At 52.9% G+C, this 18,062-nt stretch overlaps 5 protein-coding genes across 5 annotated transcripts; 3 read left to right on the top strand and 2 right to left on the bottom strand.

Moving 5' to 3' along the window:
* Window positions 1-255: 255 nt before the first annotated feature.
* Window positions 256-3,889, bottom strand: SMAC4_08929 (uncharacterized protein; the record flags this gene model as incomplete). The annotated part of the gene is made up of 3 exons (XM_024655980.1): window positions 256-3,384; window positions 3,445-3,843; window positions 3,875-3,889. The coding sequence occupies 3 exons, from the start codon at window positions 3,887-3,889 to the stop codon at window positions 256-258; spliced, it is 3,543 nt and encodes a 1,180-aa protein (XP_024511761.1).
* Window positions 3,890-5,171: 1,282 nt separating this feature from the next.
* Window positions 5,172-6,881, top strand: SMAC4_08930 (uncharacterized protein; the record flags this gene model as incomplete). Its single annotated transcript, XM_003353125.1, has 2 exons — window positions 5,172-5,252; window positions 5,316-6,881. The coding sequence occupies 2 exons, from the start codon at window positions 5,172-5,174 to the stop codon at window positions 6,879-6,881; spliced, it is 1,647 nt and encodes a 548-aa protein (XP_003353173.1).
* Window positions 6,882-8,772: 1,891 nt separating this feature from the next.
* On the top strand, window positions 8,773-11,252 carry SMAC4_12582 (uncharacterized protein; the record flags this gene model as incomplete). Its single annotated transcript, XM_024655981.2, has 2 exons — window positions 8,773-8,901; window positions 8,977-11,252. 2 exons carry the CDS (start codon window positions 8,773-8,775, stop codon window positions 11,083-11,085), a joined length of 2,238 nt encoding a protein of 745 aa, XP_024511762.1. The 3' UTR covers window positions 11,086-11,252.
* Window positions 11,253-11,583: 331 nt separating this feature from the next.
* Window positions 11,584-13,544, top strand: SMAC4_08931 (uncharacterized protein; the record flags this gene model as incomplete). The annotated part of the gene is made up of 1 exon (XM_003353127.2): window positions 11,584-13,544. The coding sequence occupies one exon, from the start codon at window positions 11,584-11,586 to the stop codon at window positions 13,042-13,044; it is 1,461 nt and encodes a 486-aa protein (XP_003353175.1). The 3' UTR covers window positions 13,045-13,544.
* A 31-nt stretch (window positions 13,545-13,575) lies between these two features.
* On the bottom strand, window positions 13,576-17,176 carry SMAC4_08932 (uncharacterized protein). Its single transcript, XM_066090870.1, has 3 exons — window positions 15,732-17,176; window positions 15,001-15,676; window positions 13,576-14,942 (listed from the first exon to the last, which is right to left on the bottom strand). The coding sequence occupies exons 1-3, from the start codon at window positions 15,949-15,951 to the stop codon at window positions 13,622-13,624; spliced, it is 2,217 nt and encodes a 738-aa protein (XP_065946977.1). The 5' UTR covers window positions 15,952-17,176; the 3' UTR covers window positions 13,576-13,621.
* Window positions 17,177-18,062: the final 886 nt, after the last annotated feature.

The raw sequence follows: 18,062 nt of genomic DNA, 5'->3' as shown, positions 1-18,062 counted from the left end.
GGTGGAAGGTGCGAGAGAGCAGTTCCCGTCCTCCATACTCTATGTAAAAAGATACTATACAAACAGCCCGGCTAACCTTTTCCATGGCCCAGATCTCGTCAGCCAACATACCGAGTTCGCACGCCTCGACCAAGTCCACCAATACCGAGCCCTTCACACTCCCGACTCAACTCAACTGCTCCGAGCCCACCAAAGCTGACATACGGCACGAAAGAAGTCCCGTTGCCATTGGACCCTCCGCAATTAGCGCCCATTCTAGGCTTGGAAGATGAAGTTGGATATCTTCGTCTCAGCCTTCTGCGAGTTAATAATTGACCCAGTCACGGTGGAGGTCAGTCCACAGGCCACCGCTCCAACCATAACGTAAGGGTTCTTCCCGACCTGGACCGTTGCCAACCCAGACAAAAAGTCATGGCCTTTGCTCAAGCATGTATTGCCGATCGTCAGAAAGTTATCAGCCTTACTATACCCTGCCAGGTGATCCCAAGTCACACATCCTGTGTAGATGACGCATTGCAGAGCGGAGAAGAACATTGTCACCATGCCCTTGAAGATCCGGAGGCTGCAATGTTTGATGCCAGCGAAGATGGAGACCACCCAACCAGTCAGTTGGAGGCCCCAGCTGGGCGAAGGATCGGAGGGATCTGGTTTCGGGAAGGACAGCACAATTCCGACCAGGAATCTTGTTGCGGCGCCCTTGTCCCATTCTTTCAGACCACCAAAGTTTGGGTAGGCACTGCCCATCGGCTTCAACCACTCCCGTACCTCGCTGTACATGGAGTAACAGTTGTATCCAAAGTAGATGATACCAACAATATAAGAATGCGCCTTCAACCACCTGGCAATCTTCTGGAACAGACTATGCTTTGTAATTTTATTGACAAAGGTCTCTTGGCCCTTGCCGCCGCCAGGGCTGTAGTCTTTAGGTTTTTCGCTCACTTCCGAACCGACTACCGCATTTGAGGCAACACCGCTATCAGTCTTCTCGGAAGAGGTGGACGGCACAACCGCAAATACCTGGGCAGTGGCCCCGAGCTCATGGCCAACGAGCTCGGCATCCAGCTCGGTTTTGGCAGCCTGGATCTCCTTGTAGCTTGGATGCTTTCCCGGGCTCACACCGTGGTATATCTTGAAAGCAATTGTGCCAGGGATGGCAAACAGCATGGTGATGGCGTCAAGGAACGACAGAGGCCGGTCGGATATCTTTGACCACAACCAGGAGATGACAGGGATATCGATGGTCGCCGTGGCAAGACTCTTCACCATGAGCATGAGCTTGGCTCCCACCTGGACGAAAAGCGTAATCAGATCTCTCGCAATCGCAATAAGCCTCGTGAGGAGCTTACTACCGAGCTGGGAGAAGATCTCAGAAACAGTTGCTTTTCGAGACGGGTCGAGGAGTGACACCAAAGCGGCCCCGATGTCGCCCGCACCCTCAGCAAACTCGGTGACGAGATCTTTGAGAGCGGCCAAGATCTTCGTCAGGTCGCCATCCTCAATCTTCTTTTCCGCAGACTCCATGGCTTGACGGACCTCGGGGTTGTGCTGGGCATGATGGTTCGCATAGTTGCCCCCTGGTGAGTTGAAAGCTTTCTCCATTTTGCTCGGTTCCTTCCCCTGCTGGTCATTGCCGTCTTGATCTACGTTGCCGTCCAACTCGGATGGAACCTGGGTTGTGCTGCAGTTTTTGCTGATGCTGGCCTCAAGCTCATCGAGGTACGACTCGGCCTTGTCACCAAAGAGAAGTACTGTCTTGACAGCAGTATCGACGAACCCTTCGAAATAGTCGCGGAAGATGTTGTGGGTCTCCTTGATATCATCCCAGGCGAAGAGAAATTTCAACCCGTTCCATATCTTCTTCAGACCCTCACCCAGCCACGCGAGGGCCTTCCTGAGACCTTTCATTACATGTTCATATGTTTGGACCAGGAACTTCCAGACCTTCTTTCCCACCTTCACAACAAGATGCCATCCGTCGACAAAGATGTCTGCCACGGACTCGAGCGACCTGGTAAGCCAGTCGAAGGCTGCCCAGTTGCCTGTAGTTGGCGTCTCATTGCTGTTACCAGAGGCCACTCCAACTGTTGGTTCTTCCGCCGGCTGTTCCGAGGAAGCAATCTCGCTCTTTTCAGCGCCTGTAAACTGCGCTTCCAGTTTCATGCTGGCACCCTTTGACGTCAAGGACTTGATGGCCGCAGCGGCTCCTTTGAGGTTGACGTTCTTGGATCCGCCGCTCAAAAGCTTTTCGCCATTCGGAAGGTGCGCGTTTTGCAAGTCATCGCCGGATTCGATCTTGCTGAAGAAGTCCAGAACCTTTCGAGAGGGGTCGATGTACGTCGCCTCACATCCTGGAACACCCGAAACACGCAAGCTCGGCACATTGAGGTCATCAATCTCTTGAATCACCGTGAGGGTTCCCAGCACATCGGCTTTGACTTTGGTCGGAAGTCGACTGAGCTCAATTGTCCGGCCATTCACGGTTGCGAGGCATGTACTAGATGCGCTCAGGTCAACTTCCAGACCACCAGCCGGAGGCCGCCCCCCAGTCGCAGGTTTGATCTTGATATGCGTCGTGTAAGTGAACACTTCTCGATGTGTCTTGATTGCCGGGACGCAGAAGTCACCAGTTTTCCAAAGGCTGGAATCGCCTGACTGGTACAAAACCCGCATCTTCGGATGGTTTTCGTCACCGAGGATGAACATTTGCTGGGACAAAGTGGTTTCGTTGACCAAAGCGGCAAATCGTACGCCTCCATCAAGGACCTGGTTGGCATCGCTGCGTCTTTCGAAGGAGTCAACTGCGCTCTCTGATGCCGCGATCCTGAATTGTGTATACGCTATCACGCCATCATCGTTGCGAGTGAAGACGGAGATCAAGGAGCCGGACTGTGCAGCATGGATCTGTTTCAGTCCTTGAAGGCAGTAAGCTGTGGCTACCAGACTGTTGTCGGCCAGCTTTGTTGAACCTTTCGCACAGTCCCGGGCTGGAATACGGTGGATTCCATTCTTGGCGGAAACGAGGAGGTCGGTTCGGCCCGTCGATGTCCTAACAGTTGCCAGGTCGGATGCACCTGGGGGTACTGGCAGCTGATAGTTGATGTGGGAGTAGTAGCCTCCCTGACCGCCCAGTCCGGTGAAGCTGAGCCGAAGCACCTCACTGATCCTGAACAAGACGAAGACACCAAAGGTTCCGCCACCCCCTGGCAACGTACCAGGGCATAGGCTGATGATCTCCCTTGGGTTGCAAGGCATCTGAAGATCAGTCTTGACAGACCAAGAAGAGGTCTTGTAGTCTATATCAAGGCGGCAAATATCATTCTCCGGCGAGTCGACCCTTCTGTACCTCGCTACTGCAAGTGGATGGTCATTATCCAAGCCTCGACCCTGTCAGGTTACCGTTAGTACCAGACGGTGCAGACAAGGGCAAGCACATGGGGCACTTACAAGAAGGAGACCATATATCTGGCCCTGAATGGTGTCATCCTGGGCCACTACAGCATTGTCCTGGAGTGTGTCAAGGTCTGGATCCAAAGCTTCGGGCCTCAATCGGCGCAAGACAATTAGCTGTGACCGGCCCTTTGGTTCTCCGTGAGCAAACGCGAGGTTCAGAGTCAGGTCATTGTCCTGGTACACCCCGAGTGCGGTTGCCTCATGTTCCGCCGGGATGTTTAGCTTTTCGCTGAGGTTGATGAGCTTGTTCCGCCCCAGTTCATCTTGTTTGATCAGGTACAAGATGCCCTTGGTGCCGATGGAAAACACCATGGGGTTCTGCTTTTCATCCTTGACGACGTGGAAGTCCTGCGTATCCAGAAGTGGTGTGGAGGTTACCACTTGCTCAATGAGCTCCGAATCATGATAGATGGACATGGTTGACGGGGTGTTGGGGCATCAGGGCCGAAAGAGGAGAAGGAAAGAAGGAGGCTGAAGGGATACGAAGGGGAAGAGGTTTTGGAATTGAGGTATATCAGAACATCCACCGAGTCTTCGCCAAACAACTTTCACGGCCGGAAGCTAATTATATGGACCAACTCTGGTCTTCGATTTCGCAATGTAGTATCTTCGTCCCGAGATCCATACTGATTAATGAAATCCCTCGTCTCGTGGCTAAAAGGGCAACACCAACGACCATCCACGGAGAGCAAGCAATACTGACGTATTGAAGTTGAAGACTGCAGTGTTGAATGCGGAGCTTCATCCAGCTGAATGTCCAGCTTTGCCACCGTCGCCCCTCCAAAGCTGTGTTGGCATAACACGAGCCAAACAACTTGACCACTTCCTAAGACATTGGACTGGACTGCATCCGTGTCTAGACAGATCATGGATCATTTCAGACTGCCGAACAGCTCGTCCCTTCAACAAAACCGGTTCATCCGAATCACGAGACCGTGCATACGTCGAGATACGATAATCCGCAGAGGTTGTTACAGGAGGATCAGCGGCGGAGTCCATTCCAGCACTTACACTACAAGTCATAGGCTCCACATGAGGGCCGGGACGACCAAGCCAAGCCGGGCATACACTGCAGCTGGACATATCCACCGCGCTGCAACCCAATATTGAACCGAAGCTTCGTGTTTTGAGTGCGTCGATAGAAAAAATCGGCCACAGCGCAGGTCGGCATGGGCTGCAAGAGATCCAGCGACCGGATTAGGGGGACTTGGTCGGACGTGGCATACGACGTCATCTGTTTGGGAGCAATGATCTACGATCTGACGTCCTCCTCGATCTTGGTCTGCATGTCGATCAAGCGGGTCCCAATTGGACTATTGCCATCTTGGCTGCATTTGATGATCTGGATCTAACCATCCTCGACATTTCAGCTCAGATGGGAGCGTGCATCGACGCCTGAGTTTCAGTGATCTTCCTACCATTGTTGACGATTCGCTCAACTACATCGAAGGTGGAGGGAGGTGCGTGCCGGCCTTGAGCCCAATCATCTGGTAATGTTGAGGGGAGTTGGCATGCACCGGCGATGTCTGGCTTAAGGGATTACCTCAGAGATATCAGCTCCAGCCCAGCACAAATATTAACCGCTAATCCGCAATTCCCAGATACCCCTTCGAAGACACAGCCTTCCGGCAGACTCGACCTCCGAGCGATATCCTTTACAATTGATTGCTCGTTTACTTGGCCCTATTCACCCAGAAAACGACGTCGAACCCTTGAGCACGATGGCGACAACTGAGGTCGACTCACGCCTAAAAGATTTCGATCTTCAAGGTTTCCATCAAATCATCGCTATCTCCCAAGATGTAGGTTCATCCCCCAGAAGTGCAAACTTGTCAACCATGCGGAAGTCCTAACCAGGATACCAGAAAATCAATGCCAATCTCAGAGTTCGATTTGATCCCGAGCTACAACCCGAGCTTCTCTCTTTCAAACATGAGATTCCCATGTTTGGACTCTCTGAGGCAACGCTCGACCCCCCGAACGTTGAGGTCTGCACTGAGAGTAACATAGAGACCAAGCGCTCCAGGTTCTTCCTGAACTTCAAGACTGGCAGCTACAAGTACAAGACGAGCGTTGAGACAGGGGACGTCGAAACGCTTACCATTGACGGCTGGAAAGTTCCATTCTTCGTCGCTTATGACGAACAGACACTGGCCAAACCCCCCGACAGTAGCCATCCAGACTTGAAGTCAAAATGGGCGAAGTTGGAACCCGGCAAGTACAGCCTGAGTCGCATCATCATGTTTCTCGGCTCGGCACCTCTCTCTTCTATTGACTGGGACCGTGCCTCCTGCCCTGGCCTTAGCAAGGACAATGATCCCTATGGCATGAAGTTGGTGTGCTTTAAGATGTTCTTGGGAGCATATTTGTCCACACTACAGAAGGACCCAGATGCTCTCACCCTTGGCTACACGATCAAAGAGGCGGCCCCTGACCCTACGGACAAGGCTCCGACGTTCCCTCCAACCGCTGTCAAAATTCAGAATTACCGTTATCAACCTTGTTCCGACACGCAACAAGCCATCAACGGGATAACCGTCCCTCCGAACTCCCGTGACGCCTTCGTGTTCATGGAGATGACCGGGGGCGCTGACATGCCCCACGATGAACTGCAAAGGAAGGGCAATCTCATCATCGGCAACATGTCGGGTGCACTCGTTTTCAGCAAAGAACTTTTTTTCAACAAGTATCTAGTGGAAAATGCTCTCAGCACCGTCAATGTCTCCTTTCTCGACATGGCGAATGATCTCATGAAGTGGGTCGACGGAGGAAACTGGGATTCGGACTGGCTACTCACCAACGGGTCAAGAGAGGAGGCACTTCCGGATGTTAAGTGGACAATCGACGAATCAAAGGCCAAGCTGAGCTGGAAGGGCCAGAAGTCGTACAACGGGTTGAGCATGCACCGTTCCACGGACAGTTCACTCGAGACAGAACTGACTACTCAACCACGGGCAAACAAGATTATCATCACATCAAAGATGAAGCTTGGCTCCAGTATGTCAGTACACTCCATGGGAGGACACGGGGGCGCTGGCGGGTACTATAAAGGAACAGACGGCGTAGTCAATCTAACGATTGAGTTCGTTATTCTTGCGGACGAAGATGGCACGCTTCATGTGCAGCCGGAAGAGAAGATTGACCTCGTTAGTGCGGACGACAGCAGGGACGCTAGCCTCATCAACCTCATCTTTGGTAAGGAAAATCATCAAGTCGGGGACTTCATCAAGGGCAAGTTGCATGATGTTGTCCGGACGAAGCACATCGGCGACGCGATTGCTGCGGATCTCAACGAGAAGAAGCAACTCGTGTTTCCGGGATCGGGGACGTTCAGTTACAAGGATCCTAAGTTTTCGGATGCCGGTGATTTGCTGATTACGTTGGATTTGGTTGGGAAGGATATTGAGAAGGACAAGACGTTGGTTCGTTAGGGCGCCAGGACGGAAGGGCGTCAACAGCGAGGGAATCGATCATCAATGTTACTCTTAAGCGCGTCGCCGCTGCTGATACAAACGGGACTCTCCACAAGCTAGGTCGCTTGACGGATGCAGAGGCCGCATTTGCTTGTGTCTGAATAAAAGAGACTCGAGTAGCTCCATGGGCTGCATTGCCTGCCGGGAATGGAGATTGTGAATGAAGGTGCAGAGGGGACCATGACCAAGGGATGGAAAATGCCGAAATGGAGTTGGTGACTGATACCAATGGACCTGGCTGTGGCAGGTGGGAAGGTGCATAAGACAAGGTGGTCTGGACAGGAAGGTGCCTAGGTACAGGTCGCAAAACACTTCTCTCTTCTTCTAATGAACAACAGTCTTTCTCTCACACAGCCTTCAGCAAGCCTCTGGTTTTCCTCGCAGCATACGCAGTACAAACGCCGTTGTAACCTATCTTACGGCTCACGAAGACTTAGCATTTTGACTCGGTAGGTCTTGAATCCGTCTTCTGTGGCCTCTGTTATCGGTAGATATCTGGTGGGCACCACAAGCAACTAATGTGGCAGGCTACTCTGCACAGTGCTCAAACTAGGCAGCAGTTGGATGGAATTTTCCACCAACATCGCTGGATCTACCACACTCGCGCTTCCTCCAACCATTCGACGCTAACAACCCGCTGATAATAAACGGAATGCTTGAGATGACCGTTTGTATCTATGCAACCTCAAAGCCACCTTTGGAAGCGGCTGAACGGTTGGATGAGCAGCGGAAGTTGGTTTTCCCGGGGTCGGTGACACTTAGGTACCAGGACCCGGTCTTTTCGAATGCGGGCAATCTTCTCGTTACGTTCGATCTGGTTGGAACGGCTATCGCAATAGATAAGACGTGGGCCTCTCAGTGATTCGGCGATGGTGGCGGTGATAGCGTTGACGAAATGTGGCCAAAGCTAATAGTGAACCAGCAGGGTGGCTCAACCAACAATACCCGACTCTCATATAACAATGTGCACTCAGTTTCCGTCTCCGGTAACTCCATTGAGCCTTTGTGGAATCCTTTGCGCAGGGTCAACTCCGTACTTCTAGCGCGACAGCTTCCGTATGCCTTGCCGTCATGCCCTCACACCGCGATAAGAACAAGGCGGATTGGTTGCCTCCCCACACCCCCTATGCTGCCATGTCCCTCCTGGAGCCTGCTTAGCGCTTTCCCATCGAACCAAGTTCTACCTAACCCTCTCACAGTTTAGTATATCTAAGAGTCATCTCCGAACTAGAGCGCTATTGTAGCCGACAGACATCGCGAACTGCTCAACGCTTGACTTGACAGCTGGCATGCAAGTGACTCGCAGCGGTTCGAGCGGATAATCCAACCGCGCCAGCGATCTCAACTAGAGTAGGTCTAGTTTCTGCGGGGAGATGAACCCAGTTGAGTGAGAGGAAGCGGTAGTTACTAACATTCAGATAATTCGAAGCCCATCAATGCATCAATACCAAAGCGTCAGTGCCCAATGCCAAGAGTGGCTATTGACCTATGGTGGCGAATAGAGTAGGTTCCCATCCACGCTTAGTTCAGTGAAGTGGTTACAGACTAGCGTTGTAGGATAAGGCAGGTTATGCAGCATTGCCGCGTCATAGCCGCTTTTCTACCACACATGCATGCCATATTTGACCACTAATAACATGTTCGGGTGTGACACGGGGCTGAAGACCGATTTGACCATCAATTTTTTGCTTTCCTGGGATGAAGAGCCTCAACTTTCCCGCAAATAAATCCTGGTCTGTACACTGGGCCTGTTGTGCCAAATAGGTGGATGCAGTCCTTTGCCGCATTGCACACGATCTTCTAACCCTAGGCCGGAAACTATTCCCCCCCGGGTTACCAACAATTCGCCATGGAGGTTGCCGGTCTAGCATTAGGTGTGCTGGGGATTGCAGGACTCTTCAAATCCTGCATTGACAACTTCGATATTGTTGTCAAGGCGCGAAACTGTAGCATCGAGCTCGACCGTTTATGTGCGCAGGTATGACTCCAGCCATAACCCGGGTCTCCAAGGATCCATCATCTTTGTAGCCATCTAACAAAGCTCCTTCCGCAGCTTTCGTTACATCGTATCCGCCTGGTATTCTGGGGGCAGACCCTGGGATTGACCTCGGACTCAGGCATTGTGGCCAATGAACTGTTGAACTGGGAAGACATCAGGCCGGCTATTGAGCGGGTACTTCTTCACCTTCACTACTTGCTACAACAGGCAGACCTCGTCACGGAAAGATTCGAATCACACAGTGACAAAGTCGGAACTCGAAACTTGTCTGACGACCAGCTGGACCAGTCACCCGGGCTCAATATCTTCAGAGAACCGTTCGAATCGTTCAAAGCTCGCCTTCGAAGAAGCCAGAACGATAAGTCAATATGGATGGTAACCAGATGGGCCATCCATGACCTCAAAAAGTTCAAAGCTGTTGTGAACAATGTCGGCGAGTTAGTGAGTGGATTGGAAGGAATAACAAGCACTCTCGGACTAGGAGTGCTCCAACGCCAGCAGATCCTTCTTGCAAAAGAGATTGACTCGATCTCGGATACACAAAGCCTTCGCCTTTTACAACAGTTGACTTCCTCAGATGACGCATCACTGTCCCTAAGGCTGGTGTCAGAGACAGCGAGCATCAAAATGAGCCTACTGGATGAACCTGTTGCCAACGGAACTATCAGATCAACCAGAACTTCCTACTACACGGCATTCTCACAGCTGGGGTCAGCCCTGTTTGGATACTCGGCGATCTCTGAAGAAGATTTGGACGGAGAGAGTTATATTTCTGAGTTCAACCCGCAGATCCCAAGCTGGGGAAAGGCCACCGAGAGTGCAAAATCGCCCCTCTTTTACCCATTCTCCATGCCATCAGCAAGCTGGCCATTCAGGGTAAAGGGAGATGCAACTGCAGCCAATTCGACTAACGAACCACCGGTTTTGCCGCAAAATCAGCGGCTGATGGCCGAGATCATCGAGCGTTCTACTAGCGAACTCTATAAACCAACCTTCGAATCGGGGGATTCGGGCTATGGTACAGCTTTATGTCCAATAAAGGCTCAGAATGAAGAGAATCACACGCAGCAATCACTTCGTCTTCTGGCGCATGCCGACAGAGGAGTGTCCGCAGCAAGAAGAGCTTTCCTTGAGCTACGAAGCTTGAGAACCGCTGCAGTTCCTTTCATCACCGCTTCTACGTGGGCAGACAGGCTTGACAAACTCGTGGCTAGCATTGAGGGACCACCCGACACACCCTACCAAGGTGGAGTCTTCTGGATTTTGGTCAAGCTTCCACCGGAGCCCTGGGAGTCGCCGACCCTTCGCTTCGTTACCAAGATATACCATCCCAATATAGATTGCAATGGGAACATCTGTGCCGATTATGAAAGCTGGTGGAAGGACCCTGACCTGCAACCATATCTGTTTGGGCATTCGGTTCATCATCAAAACCACAAAGGATGGCTCTCTGGCAACAGCTGGAACAGATACTCGCTTGGAGCTCTCTTAACCGCGATTTGCAGCCTCTTGGCTAGCCCAAACGTCCATGATCCACTTGTTCCGGACATTGCTGCAACATACATTCTGGACTACCCACAATATTGCAAAAACGCATCATTGTATACTCAACGCTACGCACTCCCAAAGCGCCCTTCGGATGACGACTTTGAAGCAATCGACGAGGCAGCCTGCGTACCTGTGGTCATACCGGACTCTGGTCCCACGCAGAGACAAGAAGCTGGCTTGGTGGCATCTTCGGCGGTCAATATTCGGATGGGTAGGCCACAAAGCGAAGCTGAACTATCTGGTTGTGATTCATCAGATAACATCTTCTTGGGGCGGTCCAGAAGCTCGATAGCCGGATCTGTGCGTACAACAAGATCCGGAAACAACATCGACTCACTGGTATCGAAATACGATGATAAGTGGCTATGGGGGGACGACGATTCGAATACGTTGAATGATGGTACAAGCAACACAGTGGCTCCGAGGATAATACTATCGGAGACACCTGTCCTTAGAAATGGCGTCATGACCCAACTGCCATTGGCCCTCTACAGCAGTACTGACACGGGCAAGAATTTTGAAGCGAAGAGGACGACACACTGGGTTCGGAGAATATTGATGAAGAGGATTCCAGCGGCAAGGTGGAGGACAAAATCGCGGTTATTTTTGATGTAACCGAAGTGAAGCAGGATGCGCAAGAGGTCAACACGCGTCCTAGAGGAATAGCTTCGCACCGGTGGCTAGGTAAATTCCGCAGATTGAAACCAAGTGGAATGTTTCGTCGCCGATTCAGAGGATCTTCTTTCGCCAAGTACAAGCAGTAGCAGAAGGGTAACAAGCCTTGGACGTTGAATACCAGACTTGAGGCGGACAATCATCTTCCTCCAATAATCTGAATCCTAGGTATGCTTCGATGCTGCCATGAGCTGGTATACCCGCTCCAATCACATTGCATAATCCGCAGATTGAAAATGCAACCATGTTGCGGGGAGTGCAATGTAAACAAGATCTACTATAGCCGATACTCGACAGGGGTCAGGTGCACCGAGATTCCTCGTACATAAAGTTCAACCTCCACGACAATGAAGTCCCGTTTTGACATCGAGATCATATCCCACTCATAAGCCTATCTGAGTGTCCGCCGGTACCCAATCCGGTACCTTCACAATCAAGATGCTCTGGACCAACTTCCGTCCCTTCCTCTCCCTTCTCCTTCTCCTTCTCACCCCTTCCCTCTCCCTCGCCGCCGCCCCTACCTCCCCCCCGGTCAGCTACACCAACACCCTCATCGAGCAGCGCGCCGACCCTCACATCTCCAAGCACACCGATGGGTACTACTACTTCACCGCCACCGTGCCCGCCTACGACAGCATCATCATCCGTCGCTCCCCGACCATCCAAGGCCTCTCCTCCGCGCCCGAAACCACCATCTGGCGCCGCAAGTCTTCCGGCATCGGCTCCAACCAAGTCTGGGCTCCCGAGCTGCACTACATCGACGGAAAATGGTACATCTACGTCGCCCTCGGCGTCGCCAACGAATGGCACATCCGCGCCTTTGTCCTCGAAGGTATCGGCGCCAATCCACAAACAGCAACATGGACTGAAAAGGGACTGGTGAATACCGATTGGGATACTTTCTCCCTAGACGCACATCAGTTCCAAGTGAACGGGACTAGATACCTGGTCTGGGCGCAGCAGGAGCCGTCGAGGACTGATGAGAATAGCAGCTTGCTGCTGGCGAAGTTGATCAACCCCTGGACGATCCAGCGGCCGGCGACAGTTATTTCCCGACCACTGCTGGCGTGGGAACGGATCGGGTATAAAGTCAACGAAGGCCCGGCTACGCTGCAAAAGAATGGCAAGATCTTTTTGACGTATTCGGCGAGCGCGACGGATAGTAATTACTGCATGGGTCTTTTGACGGCGTCGCTGAACGCGGACTTGCTGAACGCAGCAAGTTGGTCCAAGGCCCAGACTCCCATTTTTACGAGTAACGCCAATACCAAGCAATACGGCCCGGGGCATAACAGCTTTACTGTCTCCGAGGACGGACAGTCGGATGTTCTGGTTTTCCATGACCGGGGGTATCCGAATATTACGGGCGATCCGTTGAATGATCCTAATCGACGGACGAGGGTGCAGAAGATTTACTGGAAGGCGGATGGGACGCCGGATTTGGGGATTCCTGTGCCTGATGGCCCTACGCCCGTTCGGTTGCGCTCGTCGGCTTTGTCTTCGGCTTCGGGACATGAGGGATATATCAGGTATTACACCGGTACTTCACCCTCTGGGACAGCTACGCTTGCGGATCAATTGTTCAGAATCGTCACACCCGGCCTTGCAGGAGGAAATACCGTTAGTCTGGAGTCGGCTAGTAGGCCGGGGGTGTATCTGAGGAGATCAGGGACGCAGGTTAGGTTTGATGTTGGTAGCAGCTCGAGTTCGGCTACCTTCAAGAGCGAGGCAAGTTGGGCCAGGAAGGAGGGGTTGGTGGACGGAAAGGGAGTGTCGTTTGAGGCTGTGGGGGTGACGGGGCAGTATTTGACGCTGACGGGGACGAGTGGGGGGTTGCTGGTGGCTGGTGTTGGTGGGGATCAGGGGCAGAGGGGGCAGGCTACTTTTTATCTGGAGTAGGGGAGAGTATGATGAACGGAGGGTAAGGTCTTACTGGCGAGATGAGGGAGATGAAAGAGACGGAAAGGTGCACAACGCAGGGGGAAAAGCGACAAAAAGGGTTAAGATCCGTGATTACCCCTGAGTGTCTGTTTACTTGCCAAGACAGAAGACGTCCGAAGGGAGACACTCAACAGTCAATGGAGACACGATGCAGACAGGGGAAAGGGAAAGGAAGAGCTTCATTGTACAACCTGCAATCCAGCATCATCATTCACCACTCTCTTTACCAGCTTGCTCTCTCATTAAGGTACTCCTCCATTTCACTCCATCACTAGGACAGACAGCTCCTTCAAAAGTGGTTTCCCGCAGCTACAGATGACGCATCAAGCCAAGGAAACACACGGTCGAAACTCCCTCTTGCAAGTTCCAGGATCCAAAGTCCAGTCCAAACTCCAACGCCCTACCCAGTTGCTAGATGTATCCTGTCCACATGGTGCACACCTCCCCTGAGCCCTCACCTGCCCGCCATACCTGCCGTCAAACATCCGGAACACTCCCTGTTTCCCATCTCTCTTTACCCATCTGCCATTAACAATCACCTCCTATAAGCCCCCCCATGTCCAAAGTCCTCATCAAACCTTCCCCCTCCTTGCCCTCCAAGACCATACGCCCCATTCCCACTCGCAGAATACGGCGGCAACCCTCCATTCCCATTCCCATTCCCACCACCTCCATACCCCCCACTAGCAAACCTCCCACTACTATCCTGCGTCCCAGTCCCAGTCCCAGTATAAGAAGTATTGGGACTAGGCAGCGAAGGCGACACCCCTCCTCTAGAGATGACGTCGTCTCCCTCCCGGTCCCCCGGGCCCAAGTCTGACGGAGACCTAGCATGCTCATAGCCGTACCCGGTCCCGGTTCCAGTGGGCGTACCGACGCTTTTAGCAGGCATCTCCTGACTCCCAATCCCTCCCATCAACCCCGTCCCTTTGGTCTTCCCTTCATGACCATGTCCACGTCCCTCACCAGCTTCCGCACCGGGTAACTCCACAGGCGGCGCCAGCGTGACTCCCCTGTATCCATGTCCGTGTCCGCTCGTCGGCGGTGAACTCTGTAGCTCAGTAGCCTGCCCCTGGGTGTTATAAGTCGGCGCCTGTGAAAACGTCGGACTAGAAATAGTTGCGCCACGAGGCCCATCAGCCCAGCTTGATCCAGGTGGTTGTTGCGTCATTGGGCTTGCAGGATTACTTCCTGTGACGGGCGCACCGACGCGGGGTTGTTTATAGTGTTTCTGTTTGCGACGGATACAGAAGAAGCATAGCCCGGCAAGGACAGCGATACCGACTACCGCTGCGCCGACTGCTATCCCTGCTATCGCGCCTGTGCTTAGACCCTTTTTCGGCTGGTTTGGGTTGGGGTCAGTGGTGGCTGATGCGGTCGGAGATGTGACGTTTCGAGTTGGTGTCCTCTCAGCTAATCTTGGTTTGCGCGTCATGAGCGTCGACATATCAGGGGCGTCAAACCCCGTTTTTGGTGCAGTGACTGTTGCTCCCCCCGTGGGATTCCCGCCCACGACGGTGACGATGTCGGGTGGTAAGGTGTAGGAAGTTAGATTTGGCTGGAAACGCGCCCAGATGGCTTTTTCGGGGTTATCTTTCCCCAAAACCATGTTGTGTTGACCGATGACTGAGTCGGCGTCGCAGGAGGAGGTGTCGTTGAGGGCGCGGCCGCCGATGACGAGCATTTGCGCGTTGTTGATCACGTTACACGAGGACATGGCTTTGGGGAATTCGCCGGTTATGTTGGAGTTGGAGGGGTAGAGGCTGCGGATCCAGGTGAAGGAGGGAATTGATAATACGTAGATGTCGTCGTAGCCGATGGGGTTGGAGCCGAAGGAGGCGCCGCCGTAGATGTAGCTGTTGCTGTCTGTTAGTCACCCACCAGGTAGGGAAAGGGAAGGAAAGGGGGACGTACATATTGTAGGAAGATTGATCCTGCGCCACAGCCGCTCCTCCGCAGAATAACCGCCTATCCTCCGGCGCTCTCCCAGAGGTCTTTTGCGTGTACCACTTGGTGTTCGCCAAATCGTACATGTAGATGGTATCCAGCGGCTGCGGCGACGCAGTCCCGTTTCCGTTGTCCCGAACACCGCCAAAGTAGGCCAACATCCCTCCATCACTAATGGGGAGATATATCATGGTCCCTTCGGCTCTTCGTATGCTATCTGGTCCTGTAAGGTTGCTGAACTCGCGCTTGTCCATGTCGTACTTGATCAGCCGGTCCGATGCCCGTCTAGTGCCTGACCATCCCGGCACAGAGTTCTCGCTGAACCATCCACCGTAGTAGAACGCTTCACCGCGCTCGGAGATGGAGACACCTCCTCCGTGACTCAAGGGGGTAATGGTTCCGCTACTAGATGGTGGACCGAAGGAAGTCCAGTAGTTGTTGAGGATGTCGTACCCGTAGAGGATGAAGTTGCGAGCTGATGACTGAGACTCTCCGCCGTAGGAGTAGAGCCACTTGTTGACTGAGTCCTCCCATAGGATGCCGAAGCTGACGCTGGGGATGGTTGCGTTCTTTGACAGATTGGCGTAGACATTGGGCATTCCTTCCGTCTCATGTTTGAGGTCGCTGTAGAGGAGAAATTGGTCTGTCAGGTGTTAGTGGTCGACCATCAACGGATGCTTCTTCTGGGTAATACGCACTGCTAATGTTGGCTGACGTCTCCGAGTATGGCTTCCAGTTGACGATACCTCCGTCCACATAAAGCTTGTCATCCACCACCGCCGACTGATGTCCGAATCGTCTACAGAAGTCCTTGATAGGGTCGAACTGGGCGAGTGACAGCTCGATCAACCACCCGAATAGGAGAAGCAGAGTCCCGCATGTCGATGATGTTCGAGTGAAGCAGGCCATCTTGTTCATCAACAGCACACGCGACCCTCAAATCCGCTGTTGTATGCGTGAGTAAAAAGAACCAAGGTGAAGAGGACGTCAATCGTGTTTGAGCCGACAGTAGGATATTGATCGCACTCAATGAATGCAGAGTTCAAACCGGCATTTGTTTGCCGTCGTCACAATTACATTGAACATGAAACAAGCGAAGAAAGTGAACGAGGGAAAGAATGGAATTCGGGAAAGAACGATGCAAACACGCAAGAACACGTTAGAATACGTTACCAGGCTCCAGGAACATGGGCCGTAGATGTGGCTGATTCTCGCCTGGGTCACCCAGAGCCTCTCGCTTCCCTCTCCAATCCAGTCCACTGGCGTCGTACAACGTTCGTCAACCGGAAAACCAACATGGAGTTCGGAAACAAGCCCCTAGTGGCGGGCATTCTGGCTCTGTCGTGTCGTGTACGTGAACCGATAGTGAGCATAGCGTGCTGCTGTCAGCTTGCAACCCGTCACACCACCTTGTTCTGACTGTGTCGCTGTTGTTGTTGCTGTCTCCGCTGGGCTCTGCCTCCGCGCTTCTAGCTGCGGTTCCGTCCGTGGCAAGTAAAGATCGTTGACTGGTTCCCCATTCCTTCCTCGTTCATTCGCAGAACCAGTGACGGATCCTCGCCGATAGGATCATACAACCTTTTAGAGTTGCGACAAATAGTCTTGGCTCTCCGTGCGGCGGTGGGGGCTGTATCGTATGCGTGGGCTTGTATGGGCTGTATAGGGTGTATTAAGTCCTGCAGGCTGACACCCGCAGCACCGAATCGTTGACGAGAATGGGTATGACAGGTGTGGTTACACTGGCTCACTGGCTCAGGCTACCAGTCAGCGAGAGGCCAGCACCCGAAGCAGGGTGAGCCGGGGAAAGCGTGGCGTTGCAGCGTGCGTGAGGATCGCCGACGGCTGGCAGCAGAGTGGTTGAATGGCGAACTGAAGAAAATGGGAGTGAGAAGAGGGTGAGACGGGTGAGATAAGGGAATGGAAGGGACCCAGGAAAGAGGATTGTAACGGGAAGTTTGCCAACCGTCGTTTCGGCAGTTTATCCTGGAGGAGTTGGGGTTTTGTGGGTGGCATCACAGACAGTTTGTTTATCAGGAATTCGCCAGATTTCAGCCCTACCAGTCACTGCACGCGAAGGAAGGAAGCCAAGCCGTGTATGAATATGCGATCATGTGTGCATCCATTTGGTTTGGTCAGATGTAGATATGTCGAATGTTCCTTCCCGGAGCAATGCAAGAGCAACCACCGGCCCTTTCAGCGGCAACTGGACGCGTGCAGCAACCCTCTTGGCCAGCAACAAGGGAACTGCCCAATCCTCTAAGCGCACTTGAGTTCTTCAAGTGAATAGAGATCCCACTGCAACTCAATCTCCTGGCTCCTTAAGTTCTTCCATCTCCAAATTGGACCTTCTCTCCCACCCATCTTCCCATGAACTCTTCAAGGCTGTTGAAGGCAAGGCCAACATCAAGAGTGCTCGCCTTGGCCAGCAAGAAGGGCTGCTCCATCCAGTCTCCCGTCCTTCAAACTTTTCCCAGTTCTCAAGCCAAACCCCCTGCGTGACCTCTTCTCTTCTCGGCGAGAATTCTTTCTTGAAAGATAGAAGCAGAATGGACCTTCGAAGCGCCCATCTCAGCCAGGAGCGAGAAAGGCCTCCCATCCTTCAAACACTTTTCATCTCCTCATGATGATGCAACCCCTTCTCCCCCTCAACCACTTCATCCTCGCTCCTTGTTGTCCCGGTCGTCGTGGTAGTCGTGCCTGCCGAAAACTTCCTCAACTTGTTTCTCTCCAACTCCATCACTCCATCACCCTCCTCCACCTCTCGCTTCTTCCTCCCTTTTCTTGCCTTCCTCGCCTGCACCCACATCACCACCCAAAACCCCCCAGCCACAACCACCCCTAACGCCCCCAGTCCAACTCCAACCCAAACCGCCATCCTCAACCCTTCCAACCTCACGCCCACCAAAACTTCATTACTCTCGCTCAGCTTGGGCATCGGACTACTTCTCGTTCTCTCCACACCTGCTTTATCTCCCGCCTTGATAAGCGCAGCCTTATGTACACTCCCCGCCAGTCCCAGCCCACAACTG

The sequence above is a fragment of the Sordaria macrospora genome, chromosome 4 (genome assembly GCF_033870435.1).
Source record: "Sordaria macrospora chromosome 4, complete sequence".
Taxonomy (NCBI): Eukaryota; Fungi; Ascomycota; class Sordariomycetes; order Sordariales; family Sordariaceae; genus Sordaria; species Sordaria macrospora.
This window is presented reverse-complemented; position numbering and strand designations above follow the sequence as displayed.